Raw genomic sequence first — 20,099 nt, 5'->3', positions numbered from 1 at the left:
AGTGGAGGGAATAATTACAGATTAATTGAATGCCTGCTGTCCCTGCCACACCTACTACTATCTTGTGTTCCAAGTAATCCTTTGTGTATCATGCACTAACTCAGCAACAGAGAGTTTTGGTTTCCAAACCTGTAAAGTCAGTTTAAACAATATGGGAGAACACATGATGCCACAGGATATGATGCAATGACTAAATTGCTCAGTTGAGAAAATCTGATTTCATGCCATCCCTCTATTCAGCTGTCTACTAGGATTCATAAGAACAAATCTGTGGCATTAACTGTAGAAATTTAGTAGAATATGAGCAACCCGGAGATGGTTCCTTACATAACTATGAAGCTTATTTAAGCAAGTAACCTTTTTTTTAAATGTAGAGTTGGAAAATATATTCCATATGAAAAAATGTCAAGAGAACAGCTTTAGAGGGCATTTAATATTTTCTACGCAGTAATCTGATTTTTATGAGAGCCAGTTTGGTGTAGTGATTAAAGTATCTATCTAGAACTCAAGACTATGAATTCTAGTCCTGTCTTAGACACAAAGGCAGCTGAGTGACCTTGGGCTAGTTACTTTCATTCAGGTCTAGGAAAGAAGCAGGGCAAATCTTGCCAAGAAAATGCAGGGATTTCTCTAGGCAGTCTACAACTCTTCATTGAACAGAAGAAAAAAATCTTATTTATGAAAGAAGACAATCACAAAGTAGAATTTTCTATCTCACCCAGAACCACAGTTGATTGCTGCATTTTGTTCATTTTATCAGGAGTAAAGCGTATAAATTTTATTTAGCGTTAAGGTATCTAGATGTAGTAGTGTTGCAATGTTGATGCAATGCATACTTTTGCACTTTGCAGGTTTTTTTCTATTGGCTTTCCTCAACTGGTGCCTTTCAGATTAGTCATGCTATCTGGGGATGGTAACGGTTGTAAATCCAATGGATTTTAAAGGCATGAAATTAAGGAAGACTGAATGTTTGATTCTTGAAGTCTTTTTTATTACAGCAACCACAATAACTGAAACAGAAATATTTTATTGATCTTAAGTTGCTGGGCTGGTTTCTTTAAAATCAGTTTTTTCTAATTACTTTTCGAGCAACAGTGAGTGGCATGAATATGAGATTTGAACACTTCAATAAGAACACATCTATTTCTTATAATTTCATTTTTATTTCTATAGAAAAGCATCTTGGATCTGAACAACAAAAGAAAAAACCGATTCAATCTATTTTAATGACTTAAAATACTTAGGGAAAGAGATCTGTCTTCTCATTGAATATGTAACAATAGAATTAAGCAACTGAGTGGACTTCTAAAACATAGGAGATACTTCTAGATGCTATGTGATACATTCCCACAATAAAAAAAAATATGTTTCCACTTATTTATACATAACTGGTGCAAGTCTTAAAATGTAGTAATTCTGGGAGGAGAATTTTAATTTATTTAGCACCTATACAATTCTGGCTTCAGTTGTTTGAATTCAAGGGTAGTAAATACACTCCCGAGAAAATAGTAACTTGATCTGTTCATACTATTCTCTTCCATTTCCGGGGTTCAGCCTGAATTCCACACTGACGCAGAGTATATACGTAACCTTTTTAATTTTGAACTCATAAACATCCAATTTAAAAAATACTATATTTATATCGAAGGAGGATGAGCTCCCTAGAAAAGTTCAAGTTAACATTTAAATTTTCCTGGACAACAGCCTTTTAAAAGGGGGAGAGCCTTCTCTGTGGGGGCACTAGCCCTCTGGAATGAGCCCTCTGGAATGAGCTGCCCCTAGAGGTTCGTATGATCCCTGACCTGCGTACCTTTCGCCGTGCCCTGAAGACTTTTATTCCAACAAGCCGGGCAGGCCTAATAGGAATTTTTAAATTGGGTGTTTGTTAGTTTTTAATTTCGTGGGCCAAATTTTATATATTTGTTTTTAAATTGTTCTTAAATTTTGTGGTTTATATGTGTTTTAATATGGCTGTACACCGCCCTGAGTCCTTTGGGAGAAGGGCGGTATAGAAGTTCAATAAAATCTAAATCTAAATCTAAAAACATTTTCTTCAATATCTGTCATTAACAATCTGTAACATTGCGGCATTTTTTCTATTCAGATGTAAAATTAAAGACATGCATGTAGTAGTTCACTAACCAAGCAGATGTGACCAACAAGGTCTGAGCACTTCTGAACATCAGCAATCAAAATATTTTTCCTGTTATTTTAAACACGTGAACAGCTAAGAGTAAAAAACTTATATTTTCTTCTCAAGATTACTTTATTTTTTTGCAGTGACAATTTCAATTAATGTATTTGTCCAAGTGAAGATCAGGGCTAGTGTTTATGAAGTTTAAGCATCTGAGCCGCAAAAACAATAAAACAATGTCCACGTACCATTTAAACTCTATTTCTTTCTAATCCAGAAACACCCAATTTTTAAAAATGAACTTTTTACTTGACTGTCTGTAATACATAGGCTGAATTTAAAAATACTGTCACTTAAAGCAAGGAAACTTTTGAGCCCTGAACGGTCAAGGGCAGCTTTCAGTCAGGCTGGCTCTACTGAAGAAGCAGAGTCCAAATTATGCTCCATCCTTCCTCCTGAAAGCAAAGTACATACAACTGTACTCATAGAACTGTAAGAGAAATGCACTAGAGAGATCCATCATCCTGTATCTTCAGTCTTGCTCAACGCAGTCACAAAGGCAATGTTAGTCATGCAGGCACACCTTCCTCAGCTGTGTAAGATTCTTCCCTCCAACACTGAACAAGACCCCCTGCAGCAGTGAGTAGGCAGGTTTCAACTGGGTGGAAGGACAGTGACTGGACAGCAGTATTGCACACTGGCAAGGCCAGAACAAGGGAGCCCTATGGGAGGGAAAAGGACAAAATGTAGCTACATGGATCACAAAACCTACAGAGGACAGAGATTACCTACAGATATATTATTTGCACAAAATCTGACTTGCAGGACTGCTTGTGACAATGTCCTCTCATTAACCAGCATGATCTTAGAGAAGAAAATTGAACAAGGGATTAGGACATATAAACCACTAGCAAGGCCAGTTATTTCATATGAATAATATTAAGAAGAAATTGTCCTCATTTGATAATCTGAATTGAAAGAAATGCTACCTAACTCAAGAAGAGAAATAAACAGTGTTCACCTTTTACAAATATAAGCCAGGGCACTTAGCTTCAAGCCAAATAAACTTGCATAGAAATGCTTGACACATGAACTTCAAATATAATACCTAGATCACTTATGTCAAGTGTCATTTACCTCTTAGATTAAAAACCTGCATTGATGCTGCTACTGTCCTGATTATATTATAAGTAGATCCATTTAAACCACTAAGTAAGACCAAATGAAACAAACCAATAAAAACAACTGCTATTTCTGTTCCCAATTTAGATGTCTGTTTCCTACTAATCATTGATGGGTGCTGGGAAAAGAAGAGGGTGGCTTGCTTTATTTCCAGAAAAAAACTGTCTTCTCCAACCAAGTAGAATTTTGGTTACACCCCAGTGATTGGCTGACCAAAAAGTCAAATGACTACCTCAAAGGAAAGCTCTTGATTTTCCCAGCCAATCCTGTTTACCTCAACCAGATCCCAGAAATAGACTTTTCCATCTTCTGAGCAGCTCCCAATATGTGTGTCTCTTTCACTCAGGCAGCAGTCCATCTTGTAAGTTACATTCTTGTGGCCTGTGTAGCTGGAGATACAATTGGGAGAAAAAGGAGATTATTCTTGGCCATCTTGGAAGATGTTTCCCCATCAAGCTGCCTGAAGCTGCTACCAGTCCTTGTGTGAATAGAAAGTTAATTAAAAAAGGACACCATTACAAACTTATTCATAGCCACAGATCATCTTTCATATATACATTAAAATCTATTACATAAATACATTTTTCTTTAACTCAATAATTAAGGGAAATGTCTATACGTGTATAAAATATTTATGTGTATTTAAAGCAATTGCATCTTGCTCTTCAGCATGCACTTATACTTCTGTACTGGGAAAAGCTGGAGTCAACCTTAATCTAACTGCTAAAGCAGGGATGTCAAGCTTGCGTCATCACGGCAGTATCATGTGACGTATCGTGACTTTTTTCCCCTTCGCTAAACTGGGCGTGGACAGCGTGTGACGCATCCATCTCGCATGTTTGACAGCCCTGTGCTAAAGGAAGCATTACAGTTAACAATGAAAAGTATTTGCTTACTCTCCTAGTAGCTCGCCTGTATCCTTGTCCAGCAATCGCAGTGTAGAATCCAAGCTAGCAGCCAGTGTACATTGCCCATCCTTGCTGAAACATACACAGGTAATGGGACCTATAATGAAAACATGGCAATGTTGGATGTTATTGCTTCATGCAGTAGATACAAGGGTCTATGTGCATGAAGAGGAAAGAACCTATTCAAAAAGAAATAAGGAAGGTATAGTGCCTTGTAGGTATTATGCCAAGTACTGCTAACTACTGTCTAAGAATATATTGATATATCATGGAGAAAATCAATGAGTCAACAGTGACAATTATTATATGAATTGATAGTGCATAATCATCAAATGTGGATGCAAGCCTGAAGATACAATTGATGTCCTTGCAGACACTTTTCAGTTTGAAGCCGATAGAAGTCTACCAAACAGAAGATGAAAAAAAATGAGTTATTTATCAAGCACAAGACAACTAAAGGCACCATATCCCACAACAAAGTGACATCTTCAAAAATATGGTTCTCACTTCAGCAGTTTATTGGATATTCCATATATGAACTTACTTCCAATGTAGTCTGCGCAGAGTTCTCCAGCACGGAGGTCATAACGTCGGACACGTCCATCCACAGAACTGCGAAACAACAGAGCAACATTGTTAAGAGAATACTCTGATCCTGAAGTCGCAAACTATACACTTCAAAAATATCTGTTCTCAAAATGAGGTGGCGGGATGGAGTCACTGAAGCAGTGAGCGTGAGTTTAAATGGACTCCAGAGGACGGTAGAGGACAGGAAGGCCTGCAGGAATGTTGTCCATGGGTCTCGATCGGTCAGACACGACTTAGCAACTAACAACAACAACCATAAGACTTGCTATGAGTGAGTTTGGATTATGGAATTATGAAAATTTCCAGTACAGTTGTACACATGTTCGTTCATTTTCTCATATTTTAGCAAAAATTAACACGATTTTAGATTCTGTTCCAAAAGGGGGAAAAGTTATTTTTTTAAAATTAAAAACAGATATGGAAAAGTTGAGAATATTTAACCCCTTCTCTAAAATAATCTATTCTGGATTTAGCAAAGCACCAAATTTGCCTTTTCCAATTCAAACTTCATCCTATCCTTTTTTACCCTGTAAGAATTTCATAGTCTGAGACTTTCAGACTGGAGATGCCATCTTTGGCTTCATCCAAGATTTGGATTGGATCTGGTCTGCGAGAACGACAATCCCAGCAACGGACACTGGAGTCAATGGAACCTGCAGGAAGGTAAAGATCCATGCTAAATAAAGGCTAGGATGAACAATCTAGAAGCAACATAGAAGGCAAGGAGATTTCTTACCTGAAAGAATTACAGTGGCCTCCTCATTGAACTGGACACAATTCACCTTCTGTTCAGTTGAAAAAAAGGGAATATAAAAAGATTAGGACTTGCTATTGTTCTCAATTTATGTTTAACTTCCCATTTATGGGAGCTGAGCTTGGAGAGAGTGTACAAGTCTGCATTATTTTTCCCATTCCCTTGTCCTTCAACACTTAAACTATTGCAAACTCTGGCAGTAGCTGGAATTCCATACATTAATCTCCATTATTATTTCATCAATAGCTGTGCAAAGTATTTGAAGCAAAATGTGTTAGCATGAGTGAAACATTATTTTTCAAACTGCTGAGGCAACCATATCTACTAGAAAGCTCACTATGACTGCTTAAGCATCTTTTTTTGGTTGTCACTGTGTGTATGTCATACAGAGCTACCAGTATTTTGTTTTGCCAACAGACCCAGTAGAATTTTGTCTGTATGTGCTCCAAAACGATTTCAAGGAGGGATGCTTTGTTCACATCTATATTTTTTGTAACACATCCTTCAAATGTTTGTACAGCCATAGTTCCATCCCTCACCACAGCTAGTCAAACCTAGCAGTTTCATTAACTATTAGGCATTATACTTTTTATTAAATACTCTCTTCATCAGTACCACGGTACAATTTTTTATCACTCCTACTTATTGCCACTCACTATAATCCTCAACCAGAGACCTTAGTATCAGCTGTGCATAGGTATATTTATTGGGTTTACATTTTTTCCAATAAGATACAAACACAAGTGTACTGAGCAGAAATTAAAATAATATTCCATTTAACTCTGCTCATGAAAAGAACAGTCAATAAGCTGTCATAATAATATTCCCAAATCAGAATACTACAACAGGCTAATTACTTCTGGAGGCACATGACAAAGACAACATCTGTTTGCCTCATAGCAGATGTGCTACTGAACTCACAATTCCTTACTTAGAATCTCAACTAACCCTAACTCAACCTCCCCTCAAAAAATGCAAGATCACTGAAGCTACTTGTGAAAAAAATTCATGTTGATCCTTAATCCTAAAGGCCATCCTGAGGCTTACACTTTACAGCATTGGCTCACTGTATGACAGTCCATATAAGTCCCCAGATAATAAGCCCAATCAGGCTTTTGAGCGCATGGCAATAAGGCCAAGCACTCATTTCAGGGTTCAAAAAAATATAAGACAGGGTCTTATTTTCGGGGAAATACGGTACATACAGATGCAGTTTATGGTATGCATAATTGCTGAACAAGCAAATGATTGCACTTTATAAAGGTTCCTCTTTTTTTGTAAAGTTTCTTTGGAAGAATATGTTGAAATACGGAAGCTATTGGGGCAGATATTCTAAGCAAACTCACTATGAGACATAGAGTCTTTCTCCTCCATTTCTAATGTACAAGACCAATAATTCCTTATTCAGCAAATCAACTAGTGTTTTGTATTTTTTAATCTGAGAATTACAATTCTGTTTCTATAATCTTGTTTTCCTTATCCATGTCTCCAGTAACATTTCTGACTTATCCCAGAGAATTCTGAGTTTCATCCAGTTTTTTTATCTCCCATTATAAACATTTTATATTTCACAGGGGTTTCTGCCAACCAGAACAGGGATTCTGATGCTCTCAGAAGCAGAACACATAACTGTTAACCTCTAAGGTAGAAACTCAGAGGAATTCATATTTCAAAAAGACATAAATCTTCTAATTTTCCAAGCATCCCAAAGGACAAAATAGATCTTACCCCTGCATGGCCACGGAACTTGCGAATCACTTGGCCTGTGGCAACATCCCACAGCACAACTGTTTTGTCTGCTCCACATGAACAAAGTTGGCTGTTATCAAATGATCTAAGAAAAACACAGATAAAGAGGGGAATAGGAAAAGCAAGAGAAATAATTTTCTTTAGCATCTAAATAAAGAGTACTTTTCTTTTTAAAAGCTGTATATGCAAATTTTCAACTGTAATGTGTAAATGTAGCATATATATTGAGCTTCTCAGTTTTTTAAATGTAAGTTTTTTGTCATTTTAATAGCAAAAAAGGTTTAAATGAGTGGACAAGATTTTAAAGTATGAACATGAATAGAATTTCCCTGGCAATTACTGTATTATTATTTTTTCCTTACTCAAACTTTACAGAAACACACTTTTACATAAGAGTAATACTTAAATTTAAATTTTTAATGTCATAGTAATTTTTCAGATAAATTAGTTTTGTTAAGTTCATTATAGTTATGTCAATATTTTTCATTTATTTTTATTTCATTATAGAATTTTACATATTGGTATTTTTCAAAATAATATTTTTGTAAAGTTCCTTCCCCATCATCTAATCCAGTTATTTTAAACTTTCTTAAAGTATTTCAGTGTTTTCAAAATAGTTGGATTTTTTAAAAATAAAGTGGATCCACCTCCCCTAGTTCCTACCCTGCAGCATCTAGGACTTCATAGCCATGGCCACAATATGTCTTGAGGAGAGTCTCTTTGTGTGGGTTCCAAAGCTTGAGTGATTTGTCACTGCCACAGGTGAGACAGTAATTTCCATCCACTGAGAAAAAGAAAAGTCTCATTTAATGTTATCTAGTTGAGTAAATTCAGGGAATCCCTGGAAGTCTGTCAGTTTCATTTCGCTTAGAATGATGCAAATTCCACTATTCATTTTGCAATTTCAAACTTTTTGACCCAACAAGTCACATCTCTCACTAGCTATCTTTTCATAATCCTTACAACTGTTGCCTTGATCCATTCACAAGTTACTAAAAGCTTATAGTTCTACACTATTAATTCTATATAAATTTGCTTCTGAGTTTTCTCTAGTTCTAATAACTGAAAGCCTTTATTTTATTTTATTCTATTTTATGGAATCAGAAATACACTCACCATTGAATCTCACTGCTCTTATAGCTCCTTGTTTACATTCTAATGTACCAAGCAATTTTTGGGGAAGCTCAGGTTTCTTGGATTTGGGTTCTGGAAAGGCCATCACATAGATGTAGCTTGATTGCTAAATTAAATCCACATGCATAATACTGAACCTCCACAGCAAAATCTCTAGAATCAGGAATAGCCTAAGGCAGACTGATGCATTAGGTGATGTTGCTTCTGGGTACTTGTTGCCTCCCGAATTGCATTACCTTATTGCAAAATAGAAGACACATAGAAAATATTTGTCAGTTGCAATCTCTTTTTGAGCAATCAATTTTGTTTCAAAAATAACATATCAAAATAGATTACTGTACTTCAGTCAATGGCTACTTACTAAATCAAGTCAAACGTACTCTACATTTGCTCTGCTGAAGCAACATAAATATCTTCCTGTATTGTATGTAAAACATCTATTTGGGAAGCTGCTGAATAACAACATGACAGTCTTCTTGAGAAGGCTGTCAGCATCCTCCGATTTCACACCACTTATCTTTAAAAGTCTATCTTGCTTAAGCATACCTAGGGCACTTTAAACTTTCAGAAAGTCTGCTAAGAAAGAAAGGTCTCTTCCTTCAAAACCTTTCAGCTTTACTTCTTTAGGCATTAAACTAAAACTTAATTGTATTTTATGGTGCCTTTATTACACGGCAGCTGTACAAGTAGTCTCCGACTTACAACCATAATTGAGCCCAAAATTTATGTTGCTCAGTGAGACATCTGTTAAGTGAGTTTTGCCCAATTTTACAACTTTGCTTGCCACAATTGTTAAGTGAATCATTGGTTGTTAAATTAATAACCCGGTTGTTAAGTGAATCTGGCTTCCCCATTGACTTGCTTGTCAGAAGGTTGCAAAAGGTGTTCACAAGATCTGGGGGACACTGCAACTGTCATAAACATGAACCAGTTGCCAAGCATCCAAATCTTGGTCACATGACCATGGGAATGCTGCAATGGCCATAAATGTGAAAAATGGTCATAAGTCACTTTTTTCAGTGATATTGTAACTTAAAAAGGTCACTAAATGAACTGTTCTAAGTTGAAACCACAAGCTTTTTAACGTCCGAAACGTTTCAGGCAAAATGACCAAAAATTCAGGATAAAGGAGAAGCAGGGAGGAGAAGAAAACATTGGTCTTGATATTTGATTAGGACTACAAACAACGGGACAACCACTAGTTGGCAGCAATGATCTAGCCAAATTTCATTTTTGTTTCTATCAAATGTCTATGGAGATTCTCAGTCATCCAGGTCATGGTTGTCCCAAAGGTGCTTCCCCCCCCCCCCCATATTATCCTGCCAGAGCTGAAGAAGCTTCTTGGATGAGAAGCAAAACGTCTTCAAAGAAAAACAAGAAAGTCCAGTTGCCTCTTGAAAAAAGCACCTTTGGGTTTCCATCAAATGAGGGTCGGACTCTCGCAGCCCAGATCTGCAGGTCTGTAGTAGATGATGCTACTAGATGGGAGAATCTCCGGATAGTCAAATGGAGTTTTTATCAGGCAGAAGAAGGGGGTCGGTGGGTGGGTAGGTTGTACCAGGGATCCTTTCAAAGGTCAAATGCTGTCTCTGTATAAGAGGCCAGTTATTGAAATTAAACCTCTCTCCTACCCGCCCGCTGTCTCCTCTTCGAATCATGGAACTATGCATGTGGGAAAATAGCTCACATTTCTTAGTAACCTCTTGCAGCTTTTACTTACGAAATAGCAAGAAAGATTATAGGGAAATGCAGGCGTCGACTCGTCCATTTACTCCTCCAATCTAGTTTCATTGGTTCCACCCCCTCTCGGCATAATTTCTTCAAGCGAGAAGGGAAGGGCTACAACATTCTTCCTCCTTCTCCTCCTCCTCCAGAAATTTCAGTTGCAAGGCCTTTCCAGTGTCAACATAAGCGTGGACTCATAGGCCGGAACAAAAGCGCCTAAACTCGGGGGTGTTACACTCTTAGTCACCCCCCCCTGCGGCGCTGAAAGGAAGCGGAAGTTGCTGCAGCCTCGAAAGGAGGTCGCTCTCAGCACAGTACTGTAGCCCGCGGCACAGTGGGATGTCTAGCAACAGTATGGCAGATCCGCGGCGTCCCAACCGCATTCTCAGGTCAGGCTGCAGTGTGGGATTGGGAGTTGGCATGGTAACGTCACGACTTGGGTCCCGGAGTTGCTGTAGCACGGAAGGAGACGGAACGGACAAGTCACGCACGGTGGCACGTGACTTGCCTGGGGTCACTATGGCAACATCGTAGCGAAGTCGCGAGGTTCGGGGGGGGGAGGGGGTCTGGCTGCTGTCGTTTGAAGGACAACGAGGGGAAAATCACATAGGGGAAAAAAAAGGGGAGAATGGAGACAAATATTGCGAAAGGGCAGATAGTTTCAAACGATCAAAGTAGGCCCTGATTCTAAGGCAATAATACCCATGAGTAATCTGGTGCGAGTAAGGTGGTCAGGGCCTTGCTAGTTATGGGTGTGTCTGCAAAGAGCTGATATTCTTTTTTTTTTTTTAATAAAGAATAATTTACTTGGTAAAGTTAAAAAGAAAAGCTTACAAAATGGCACAAGCAGAGTCACCCAGGTAGTTTCATGGGTACTGTTCCAAAGTTAGTGATGCTGCAATTTGCATAATCATATTAAACACAGTACTTCACATCCACAACTCTATGCCAATGAAAGACTGGAACTTTTCCTGACAAATGGAATGCTTTGAAGTGTAAAAGTATTATTTACTTTCAAGGGCTAAATATATTTATATATATACCCCGTGGTAAATTAGCAGCTAACTTCTACCAGTTCCAGATACAAAATACACAACTATGAAATGATAAGGAGAGCTAGAGGTTTTTCTTCTTTGTAGCCCAGTTCCTTTAACTCTAGCCTAACTACTTTTAGTAGTTGTACTAATTGGTGATTATGTAGAAAGGCCCAGGGATACTTAATATTACAACTTCAAAGAGAGGATAAATTGATTCCTGAATAAAGCCTCTGAAAGCATAACGTAGTTTGATATGGCTAATTTCAGACACAACCTTCAGTTCACAGAAAAATGTATTGGTGTATTGAAATAAGATAGGCATGGCTCAAGTCCTTTTATTTTAAGAGTGCCTTATTAAATTATGAGTAACTTTATGTTTGGTTGAGGTCTGACTATATTACTTGAATGTACATGAGGGAAGAGGCAATATATCTTAGATAAAATTTTGGACATTTTTTTTTTCTGCATTATAGAATTCATGTAGTGAAGTTTAGTAAAAACAAAAACTAGTAATTATGGTTTGAGTTTCAGGAAGTAAATTGGCAAACTGAATGAAGAAATAGAGTAGAGTGGTTGCTTGTGTATGAATCTCTAAAGTAGAATGATTGAACTGTCATACATTTTCATGATTACATTGAAAAATCCATTATAAGTGCATATCAAGAAGGATATAAATAAATAAGAAATAAATAAGAAATAACTAAGAGTAGATGGTGGTAACTAATACAGTAATGCCAAGTAGAGCAGTAGAAACACACCCACATTTAAATCTTGTTAAACTATGTAGTTAAATTAGGCTACTACAAATCAGATTGTACAATCCCATGTGTGGTAATTTATGGATATACCAATTGAGTTTTGAAGGATTTATATCCAAGTAAGTGTACAGCAAGTTGCAAATTTGTACTTGATTTGCAATATCTCTGCATTTATTTATTTATTTATTTTTCAAATTTATATAACGCCCTTCTCCTGAAGGACTCAGGGCGGTGTACAGCCAAAGTAAAAACATAAATACAAACATTAAAACCAATTTAAAAAGATATATATATATATGTTTGGCCCCAAAATTAAAAGAACAATAGCAAAGCTATTAAAAACATTTTTAAAAAAGTGTTAAGCCAGCCCGGCTTGCTGAAAAAGAAAGGTCTTCAGGGCACGGCGGAAGGCACCGAGGTCTTGAATTCTTGGTATCTCGGGGGGCAGTTGATTCCAGAGGGCAGGTGCCCCCACAGAGAAGGCCCTCCATCTGGGGGCCACCAGTCTACAGTGTTTGGCCGATGGCACCCTGAGGAGGCCCTCTCTGTGGGAGCGCACAGGTCGGTGGGAGGCCATTGGTGGCAGCAGGCGGTCTCGAAGATATCCAGGTCCTATGCCATGGAGCGCTTTAAAGATGATAACCAACACCTTGAAGCGCACCCGGAAAACCACTGGGAGCCAGTGCAGCTCACGCAGGAGAGGTGTTATGTGGGAGCGCCATGCAGTTCCCGTAACTACCCGCGCGGCCGCATTCTGGACCAGCTGGAGTCTCTGGGTGCTCTTCAAGGGGAGCCCCATGTAGAGAGCATTGCCGTAGTCCAGGCAAGAGATGACGAAGGCATAAGTGACTGTGCACAAGGAATCCCAATCTAGCATTGAGATGTTTATGCTTAAGGAATAATGTATACTGCTGCTTTTACTCTATTCTGTTGAGCAAACTTTTGAACCACCCATGAGATGTCCAGGGCATACAACAAACTAAATAGGCCAATATAGTAAGAAGAAAGAATAGAAAACAGCCCTATATCTTTTGTATGGTTTTTACTTTGCCCCTTTGGTCAAAGGAATCCAATAAAAAGAGATAATTAATCTTGATTTCTGGCCCTTAAATGTTAGTTTTGCCTACATGGATAGTCTTTGGTTTATGTCCATTCATTCAGTGACCATTCAAAGTTACAGTGGTACTGAAAAACTACACCACAAACTTACAACCAGCCCTTGAAGTTCCAGCTGTTAGCTTTGCCTACACAGATAGTACTTGGCTTGCATTCATGTGTTCATTAACCATTCAAAGATACAGTGATGCTGAACCCACTGAAACTACAGACTTACAATCAGCCCTTGAAGTTCCAGCTGTTGCAGGATCCATTTGGTTGTCTGATAACTATCTGGGAGCTTGGATGCCCAGCTCACAATTATGACATCACAGCAGGACACATCATGTGATTGCCATTTGCGGACTATCATGCCGGTTTTGAACAAACAATCAGTGGAAAACTGGCAGGGAAGGTTGCAAGTCACTCCAGTAAGTCACTTTTTCTGCTTTTTTTCCCCAGAGGAGTTCATTATGGACTACGAGATCCCAGAGATCTCGTATTCTATAGTACACCCAGCCCACCTGCACTCTGTAGATCATGCCTGTTGCAGCACCTTTGCTGGCCCTCTTCAGCCTCTCAGGCCCACACTAACCTGCTTGTGCTTCTTAGTGCTCTCAGAGCCCCTGCGGCACCTGTGCAATTCCTCCTGTGCTCCTTACTTGGCACTCCTACCTCTTCTCACTCCAGGGATTACAACAGAAACCGGGACTGCCAGGATTGCCATCATTAAACAATGCAATCTGGTAATATGTTTTACATCCACAACACTTAGTGAAGGCAATCTTGGTCCTAATTGCTGCCTTAATCTAAGTGCTACCTGTGTGAGCCTTACATATTGAACAGTTAACCAGTAATCATTTTTATTATTCTATTTAATATACTAGATTACACTTTAAGAACCAGAACTGGGACCAGCAAGTCTATCATTAAGAGAAGTGGTCACTAAGTGAAACTGCAACTATGTTTATATTCTTACTCCAGCTTTCCTTTATTTACAGACCTGTGAGGATCATAAATGTGAGGATTTGTGAAGTTACTTTTTCATCACTGTTGTAACTATGATGGTCACTAAACAAGGCAATCGCTAAATAAGAATTTATTTTTTATTTTTTCCTTCCATTCAATCATGTTTGATTCTTGGAGATTGCCTGGAAAAGTCCCTACAGTTTTCTTGGCAAGGATTTTCAGAAGTGGTTTACCATTGCCTCCTTCTTAGGGTTAAGAAAAATGTCTAGACCAAGGTAACCCAGCCGACTTTATGCCTAAGGCAGGACTGAAACTCATGGTCTCCTAGTTTCTAGTCTGATGCCTTAATCATTACACCAAACTGGCTCTCAAAGACTACCTGTACACAAATTTTATAGAATTTAATTTACAGAGTTTCTCATAATCCTTTTCTTTTTTGTCCATATTAAAACAAGACTCTTCTCCTATTGTTTGGTCTTTATTATTTGAAGTGGTTGAAACAGAATATTCTTTATTAAAATTTAGAGAGAGCTTTCTGTAGTGTGCTGAAGTATCACTTGGGGAAAAATACTAAATATTGATACCATTTCTTTTTTCGAGCTGTTGACTTTGAACTTGTATGAAAGTTTTATTTTTTGCAGGAAAAGTATGTTTATGTTTTCCTCATCAGTTCAGAATTGTTGCTAGAAATATTTGTTTTGGGTTTGAATATAATGTAATACTTTTGCTTTTCCTTATAATGAATTTTTATTTGCAGATACAAACCTCCAACTACAGAAAACAACCCTACTTTAGAAGATCCTACACCAGATTATATGAATTTGCTAGGGATGATTTTCAGCATGTGTGGCTTAATGCTAAAAGTGAGTATTAGAATACCCAGGTTTTGACCAAAAGACATCAAGCACTAACTGAACAAATCAAGTAAAATGTTTTACTACTTACATATTATGATACAATTACTGAATTGCTATTGGATAGTATAGTTCTAGCATTTTGCAATAAAATCTGGATTATTCCTTGTAACTCCAGTTTTCTTTCTTTTCAGTGTTGAATTGGATTAATTACACAGTACTTCTCAGAAACTTTTCTGCCAACTTTCAAAGGCTGACTAGTTACTATTTAACTTTCAGCAATAAATTAATAGCTTAATGTTTCAATTCATATTAATTTGGACTTTATTTTTAACAGTTTTAGCTAAATTTACATAGGCTGTTTAAGATGTATTAGTGTAAATTATTCCAGAAGAAATCAAAACTGACTTTAAAATCTGCATAAGCATTGTGGAGCATTATAGATGATAGAATGGTTAAAATGAAATTCCTTTCATTAGAGGAATGCTTTGCTATATATCCATGCTACAGAAAAGATATAAAGATATATCCTGTGCAAGGCTCTTTTCATTAATTTCAGTTTGATTCTCCCTAAGGGATCTGAATTGTGCCTAGAGGATAACGTGTCTTCTGTGTAAAAGTGATAATACCCATTACTGGTAATAGTACCATCATATATAAATGTTTTTGAAAATATATGTCAATTACTTTACAACAACTCATTCAGATCTCAATTCTAGATTAAAATATCTAAGAGTTTAATTATATCAGATCTCTTCTTAGTATTAAGAGACAGATACATTAATAGTAATTCAACTGTATGCTCTGAATGGATGGCCTGTATGAAATAGCAATTACGGTTATGTAATTGAGAAGCTATCATCAGGTTAATATATATAGAAATTCAGTTTAATTATGAGATAAATTTAAGCCTCAATGTCATTTATTTGATCCTCAATCATCAGCATTTTTCTTTTTACAGAGGGCCAAGGCATTATTCACATAACAATAGTCCATACCTTTAATATGAAATCTTTTAACTACTGCTAAAATAATCTTAAGAGAGAGAGGGAGGGAGGGAGAGGGAGAGAGAGAGCACTTTGCATGAGTTTCTATTTGAGGTGACACTATACAAAGTTTAGGAAAAATCCATAAAGACCTACATTGTAATAACAGTGTATTGAAATCTATATTGTGGTTTTCACAAATAATAGAATCTCTATCTGAATGTCTGTAATGATTCTCAGTCATCCACGTCCTGGTTGTTCCAAAGTGATCTCTTTCTGAATGTGTTAATAAAATGTTGAATAACTACTGATATCTTTTTCAAGTCTTCCTTAGATGTTCTGCAGTACTAATTCTCAACATATATATTTTTCTTAAAATTATTAAACCACACAACTTCATATGTCATATATTTCTTTTGAAATTAGAATTTTCAGTTTATATTTCTCATTGATAATGGCATTTAATTCAGTAGAAGCAACTGAAAAAGTCTGAGTTCATTAATATGGCTTTATTTTTGTCTATATGTATTTAACATCATGATTATGCTTTAGCAATATTTATTAATTTTTTTAACTGTTCCTGAACTCATAGGAAAAACAAAGTGGAATATTTATAATATTATTAAACTTTAATAACTGGTGTATCTGTGACTCCATGAGGTTCTCATCATATTTTTCCATGGTGTTTGCAGTTAAAATGGTGTGCTTGGATTGCTGTCTACTGCTCATTTATCAGTTTTGCCAACTCTAGGAGCTCAGAAGACACCAAACAGATGATGAGCAGTTTCATGTAAGCCGTGTTTTTACTTCTTTCAGACTTGTATTATGTCTGATTTGCTATGGTATTCATTTCTGAATACATAGGTCTTGCCCTGGAAATACTTTCTCAGGAATGCTAATTGCAAAGTTCTCCAAATTCCAAATATGCCTACTAGTCCAAAAGTTTACTGATTCTTGTTTTTCTTTTGATTTGAGTAGTTTTCCCTCTGATAGTGACTCATTTTATAATACTTATCTTTAAAGTAAAAGCTGTTTCACTTCTCATCAAAGTGAAGCCTTGATGCTTCATGGTAGATTAATAATTGAAGCTGCCTTCTCTTCCTCCTTTCTGCTGAGTTTATACTCGTTAACAACAATGGGGTACATCACCCACCGATAAACATTGGCAAATAATGGAATCTAGAAGACTAGCTTTTGTGGTAAACTTTTATTAACTTCTGTTGCCTGAGCATCTCCATTTTGCCTCTTTTCTCTACCATGTATGTGACCGATTAAGACAAATCTGCCTCATTGTTAGGCTTTTCAAAGGATCCTTTCATTGGAATTGAGATGGATGTTATATTTATGGAATAGAAGTTACTTTAAAAACAGACACTATTGAAATGGAATAGTAAGTTACCTGACTGTAAAAAAGGTCTCTAGAAAAATGGATCTGGAGTTCATCCATGGAGAGAAAGCAATAATAGCATATTCCTTTGCCTCACTACAGACATACACATTCTACATGTGGAGAACAGTAGCCTAAGATTAAAAATCACCCGAAACTCCAGGTCACCTCAGTGATCTGATCTCCAGACATTTTCATGTTTACATCTACAGTGAGGAAATGCTTGAAAATATCAATGCTTTTGAAAATTAGATTATTTGGGAGACTCAACTTGCTTATTGAATTTAAAGTCTTTGTGAAGCCTTAACAGAGCTGCTTTTTATTTTTCCCCTGCTTAATAAATTCTTATTTCATCCTTATTCAGTTTCCTTCAATCATTTTTCTTCTCTTCCCTTCACAATGCAACTAAGACCTACCTGTATTTCCATTTTTCTTCTTCTTTTTGCTATTTTATTGAAAAAATGTTTGTACTCCTATTTTTGTATGAGGAAGTTTTCTGTGTATAAGTATTGTATGTTTATGTATGTACAGATAGGAATCAATTATTATAAAGTGTGACTGGCAATTTTAATCAATAGTTACTGTATTTTTGTTGTTTTGTTCTTTTATGGAATTTTTATATGTTTCTACATAATACACAAGCTAACTCATGCACAAATTTATTGAGAGAAGTAAATCTCCAGGACTGGTTGCAAGTCTTGGGTTTACAAGACTATGAAGTTGGACAGTACATGGGATTTTTTATTTATGGAGTTTTCCCTCTCTTTACTCTTTCTTTTTTGAGGAGGGAGTGGGATTGCCTTGAATTGAAGATCATTCATAAGAGTTCCTGGAGGAAAGTGACTGTAGAAACATACATCAGGATATTACAATGCAACCCTATGGCTTAAATACATCTGTCTGATGTCAGAATTACAAGGGGCAGGTATTGCCTCATGTTCCTGCAGTCATATTATTTTCATTATTGGAGCTATTAGCAGATGCCTATGTGATCATCTTCCTTTCTAATAAATATGGTGTTTACCTCAGATTTTTATATTGTGGAAGCAATTCTCTGTTACAGTTTTCAAACTCTGTGGGGTTTCAATGAATGTGGAAATGCTAGATTTTTGCATTTTTAAAAAGATTTTATCCTAGATTCCCTCTTTCTCTATTTGTGTCAACAGATTAAGTAATAAACTTGCATTCTCCTTTTCTAGTTTGTCTTCTTGCTCATTGACCTTCTCTTTTTCAGTCTTTTCTGTTCTTTTTAGGATTATAATGCTTACATCTAACAAGAAAATATTTGTAGATACATGTTATTCTTTTCTCACAAAAGCTCTTATTTTCTTGATTAAATTCTAAAGTTTCAGTTCTTTTCTGCCAACAAAAATCATCCAGTAACTTTCAGTAATGGCTAATGATTCTAAATTTAACTTATTTATTTATTTATTGTTTATATTTATATACCGCCCTTCTCCCAAAGGACTCGGGGCGGTGAACAGCCAACAGATAAAACACAAGAAATACAAAATTTAAAAACAGTATTAAAATCCAATTAAATTAATTTGGCCCACAATTAAAAGCACCCCTGTATTAAGACCCATAATTAAACAATTTAAAATTAAAACAATTAAAAAAATTAGGCCAGCCCGGCTTGTTGGAATAGAAACGTCTTTAGGGCATGGCGAAAGGTGCAAAGATACAGGATCTGCCGTATCTCCGGGGGCAGCTCATTCCAGAGGATAGGTGCCCCCACAGAGAAGGCTCTCCCCCTGGGGGCTGCCAGTCGGCATTGTTTTACCGACGGCACCCTGAGGAGCCCCTCTCTGTGGGAGCGTACTGGTCGGTGGGAGGCTATCGGTGGCAGAAGGTGGGCTCATAAATACCCGGGTCCTAAGCCATGGAGCGCTCTAAAGGTGGTAACCAATACCTTGAAGTGCACCCAGAAGACCACCGGGAGCCAGTGCAGCTCGCACAGAGACCAAATTATTAATTTGGAAAGGTATTTGTTTTGTGAGCCGCTACTATTAGGCAAATAGTTGAGGCTTCGAGTACAAGAAGTGTTCATTTAGTTTCTCCTTTGCTAATTATTGCTGAGGAAAACACCTGCAAGAAATAAATTTAGACTGATGTCAAATACATATTCCTGAGCAAATATATTTTTTAATTTGATTACCTATTTTGGAAAGCTGGGATAATTGTAATTAATATTGATATTACTGTGGATAAAATGTTAAGGATTCTACATTAATTCTGTCACTATTCTTTTTTTTCAGGTTGTCTATTTCTGCTGTAGTGATGTCCTATCTTCAAAATCCTCAGCCCATGTCTCCTCCTTGGTGAAAAAAATAACACTTTCCTTTAAAACTCATCTTCCCAAGTAGTTGGGTTATCCTGTTCAGAGTAGAAGGTTTTCTTATACAACATAAATTTAATTGCACAGGTATACCATTGCAACATATTGGGAATGTTTACTTTGCTATATCAATAAAGTAATGATTGTTAAATATACATTGGCTATCTTGCCAAGTTTTCTTAACATGTTAAGAATGCCTCTTATTTGATTGCCAGTATAACTCTGAGCCAAACCAATATAAACAAAGCATTCTCAGTGTATTCCTTGGACTATTAGGAGGGATTGCTCCATAGAAAAAAGAATCAGTGTGGTCCAGGAATAAGTTTATCATCAATAAATATATTTTAAAAATTGTTACTTGTAGCTAATTAGCATACAACAGAAATAATGTCTTGGGAAATATAAAGCTTTTTGTATCTATAGAAGTAGGCAGCTTTCCTCATAGCTTTTAATCAAAATAGCGTGTTGCAGAGGCATGTACTAGTTTTTGATTTCTAGCAC

The 20,099-nt window shown here is 36.8% G+C and overlaps 2 protein-coding genes across 3 annotated transcripts; one reads left to right on the top strand and one right to left on the bottom strand.

Annotated features, from left to right (window-relative positions):
- Positions 1 to 969: 969 nt before the first annotated feature.
- Positions 970 to 10,561, bottom strand: WDR83 (WD repeat domain 83). 2 transcript variants are annotated; one of them, XM_034406827.3, is made up of 10 exons: positions 10,170 to 10,561; positions 8,432 to 8,685; positions 7,979 to 8,099; positions 7,295 to 7,400; positions 5,549 to 5,597; positions 5,339 to 5,465; positions 4,769 to 4,836; positions 4,213 to 4,321; positions 3,591 to 3,705; positions 970 to 2,856 (listed from the first exon to the last, which is right to left on the bottom strand). In XM_034406827.3, the coding sequence occupies exons 2-10, from the start codon at positions 8,532 to 8,534 to the stop codon at positions 2,704 to 2,706; spliced, it is 951 nt and encodes a 316-aa protein (XP_034262718.2). In that variant the 5' UTR covers positions 8,535 to 8,685; positions 10,170 to 10,561; the 3' UTR covers positions 970 to 2,703. The 2 variants fall into 2 exon arrangements, with proteins under 2 accessions (XP_034262718.2, XP_034262724.2); XM_034406833.3 differs by having other exon boundaries at positions 9,857 to 10,382.
- Positions 10,431 to 19,753, top strand: WDR83OS (WD repeat domain 83 opposite strand). Its single transcript, XM_034406840.2, has 4 exons — positions 10,431 to 10,563; positions 14,791 to 14,896; positions 16,566 to 16,663; positions 19,519 to 19,753. The coding sequence occupies exons 1-4, from the start codon at positions 10,514 to 10,516 to the stop codon at positions 19,583 to 19,585; spliced, it is 321 nt and encodes a 106-aa protein (XP_034262731.1). The 5' UTR covers positions 10,431 to 10,513; the 3' UTR covers positions 19,586 to 19,753.
- Positions 19,754 to 20,099: the final 346 nt, after the last annotated feature.

The sequence above is a fragment of the Pantherophis guttatus genome, chromosome 2 (assembly GCF_059756535.1).
Source record: "Pantherophis guttatus breed Tessera chromosome 2, ASM5975653v1, whole genome shotgun sequence".
Taxonomy (NCBI): Eukaryota; Metazoa; Chordata; class Lepidosauria; order Squamata; family Colubridae; genus Pantherophis; species Pantherophis guttatus.
The sequence above is the reverse complement of the archived record's forward strand: the minus strand, read 5'-3'. Positions and strand labels throughout refer to the sequence as shown.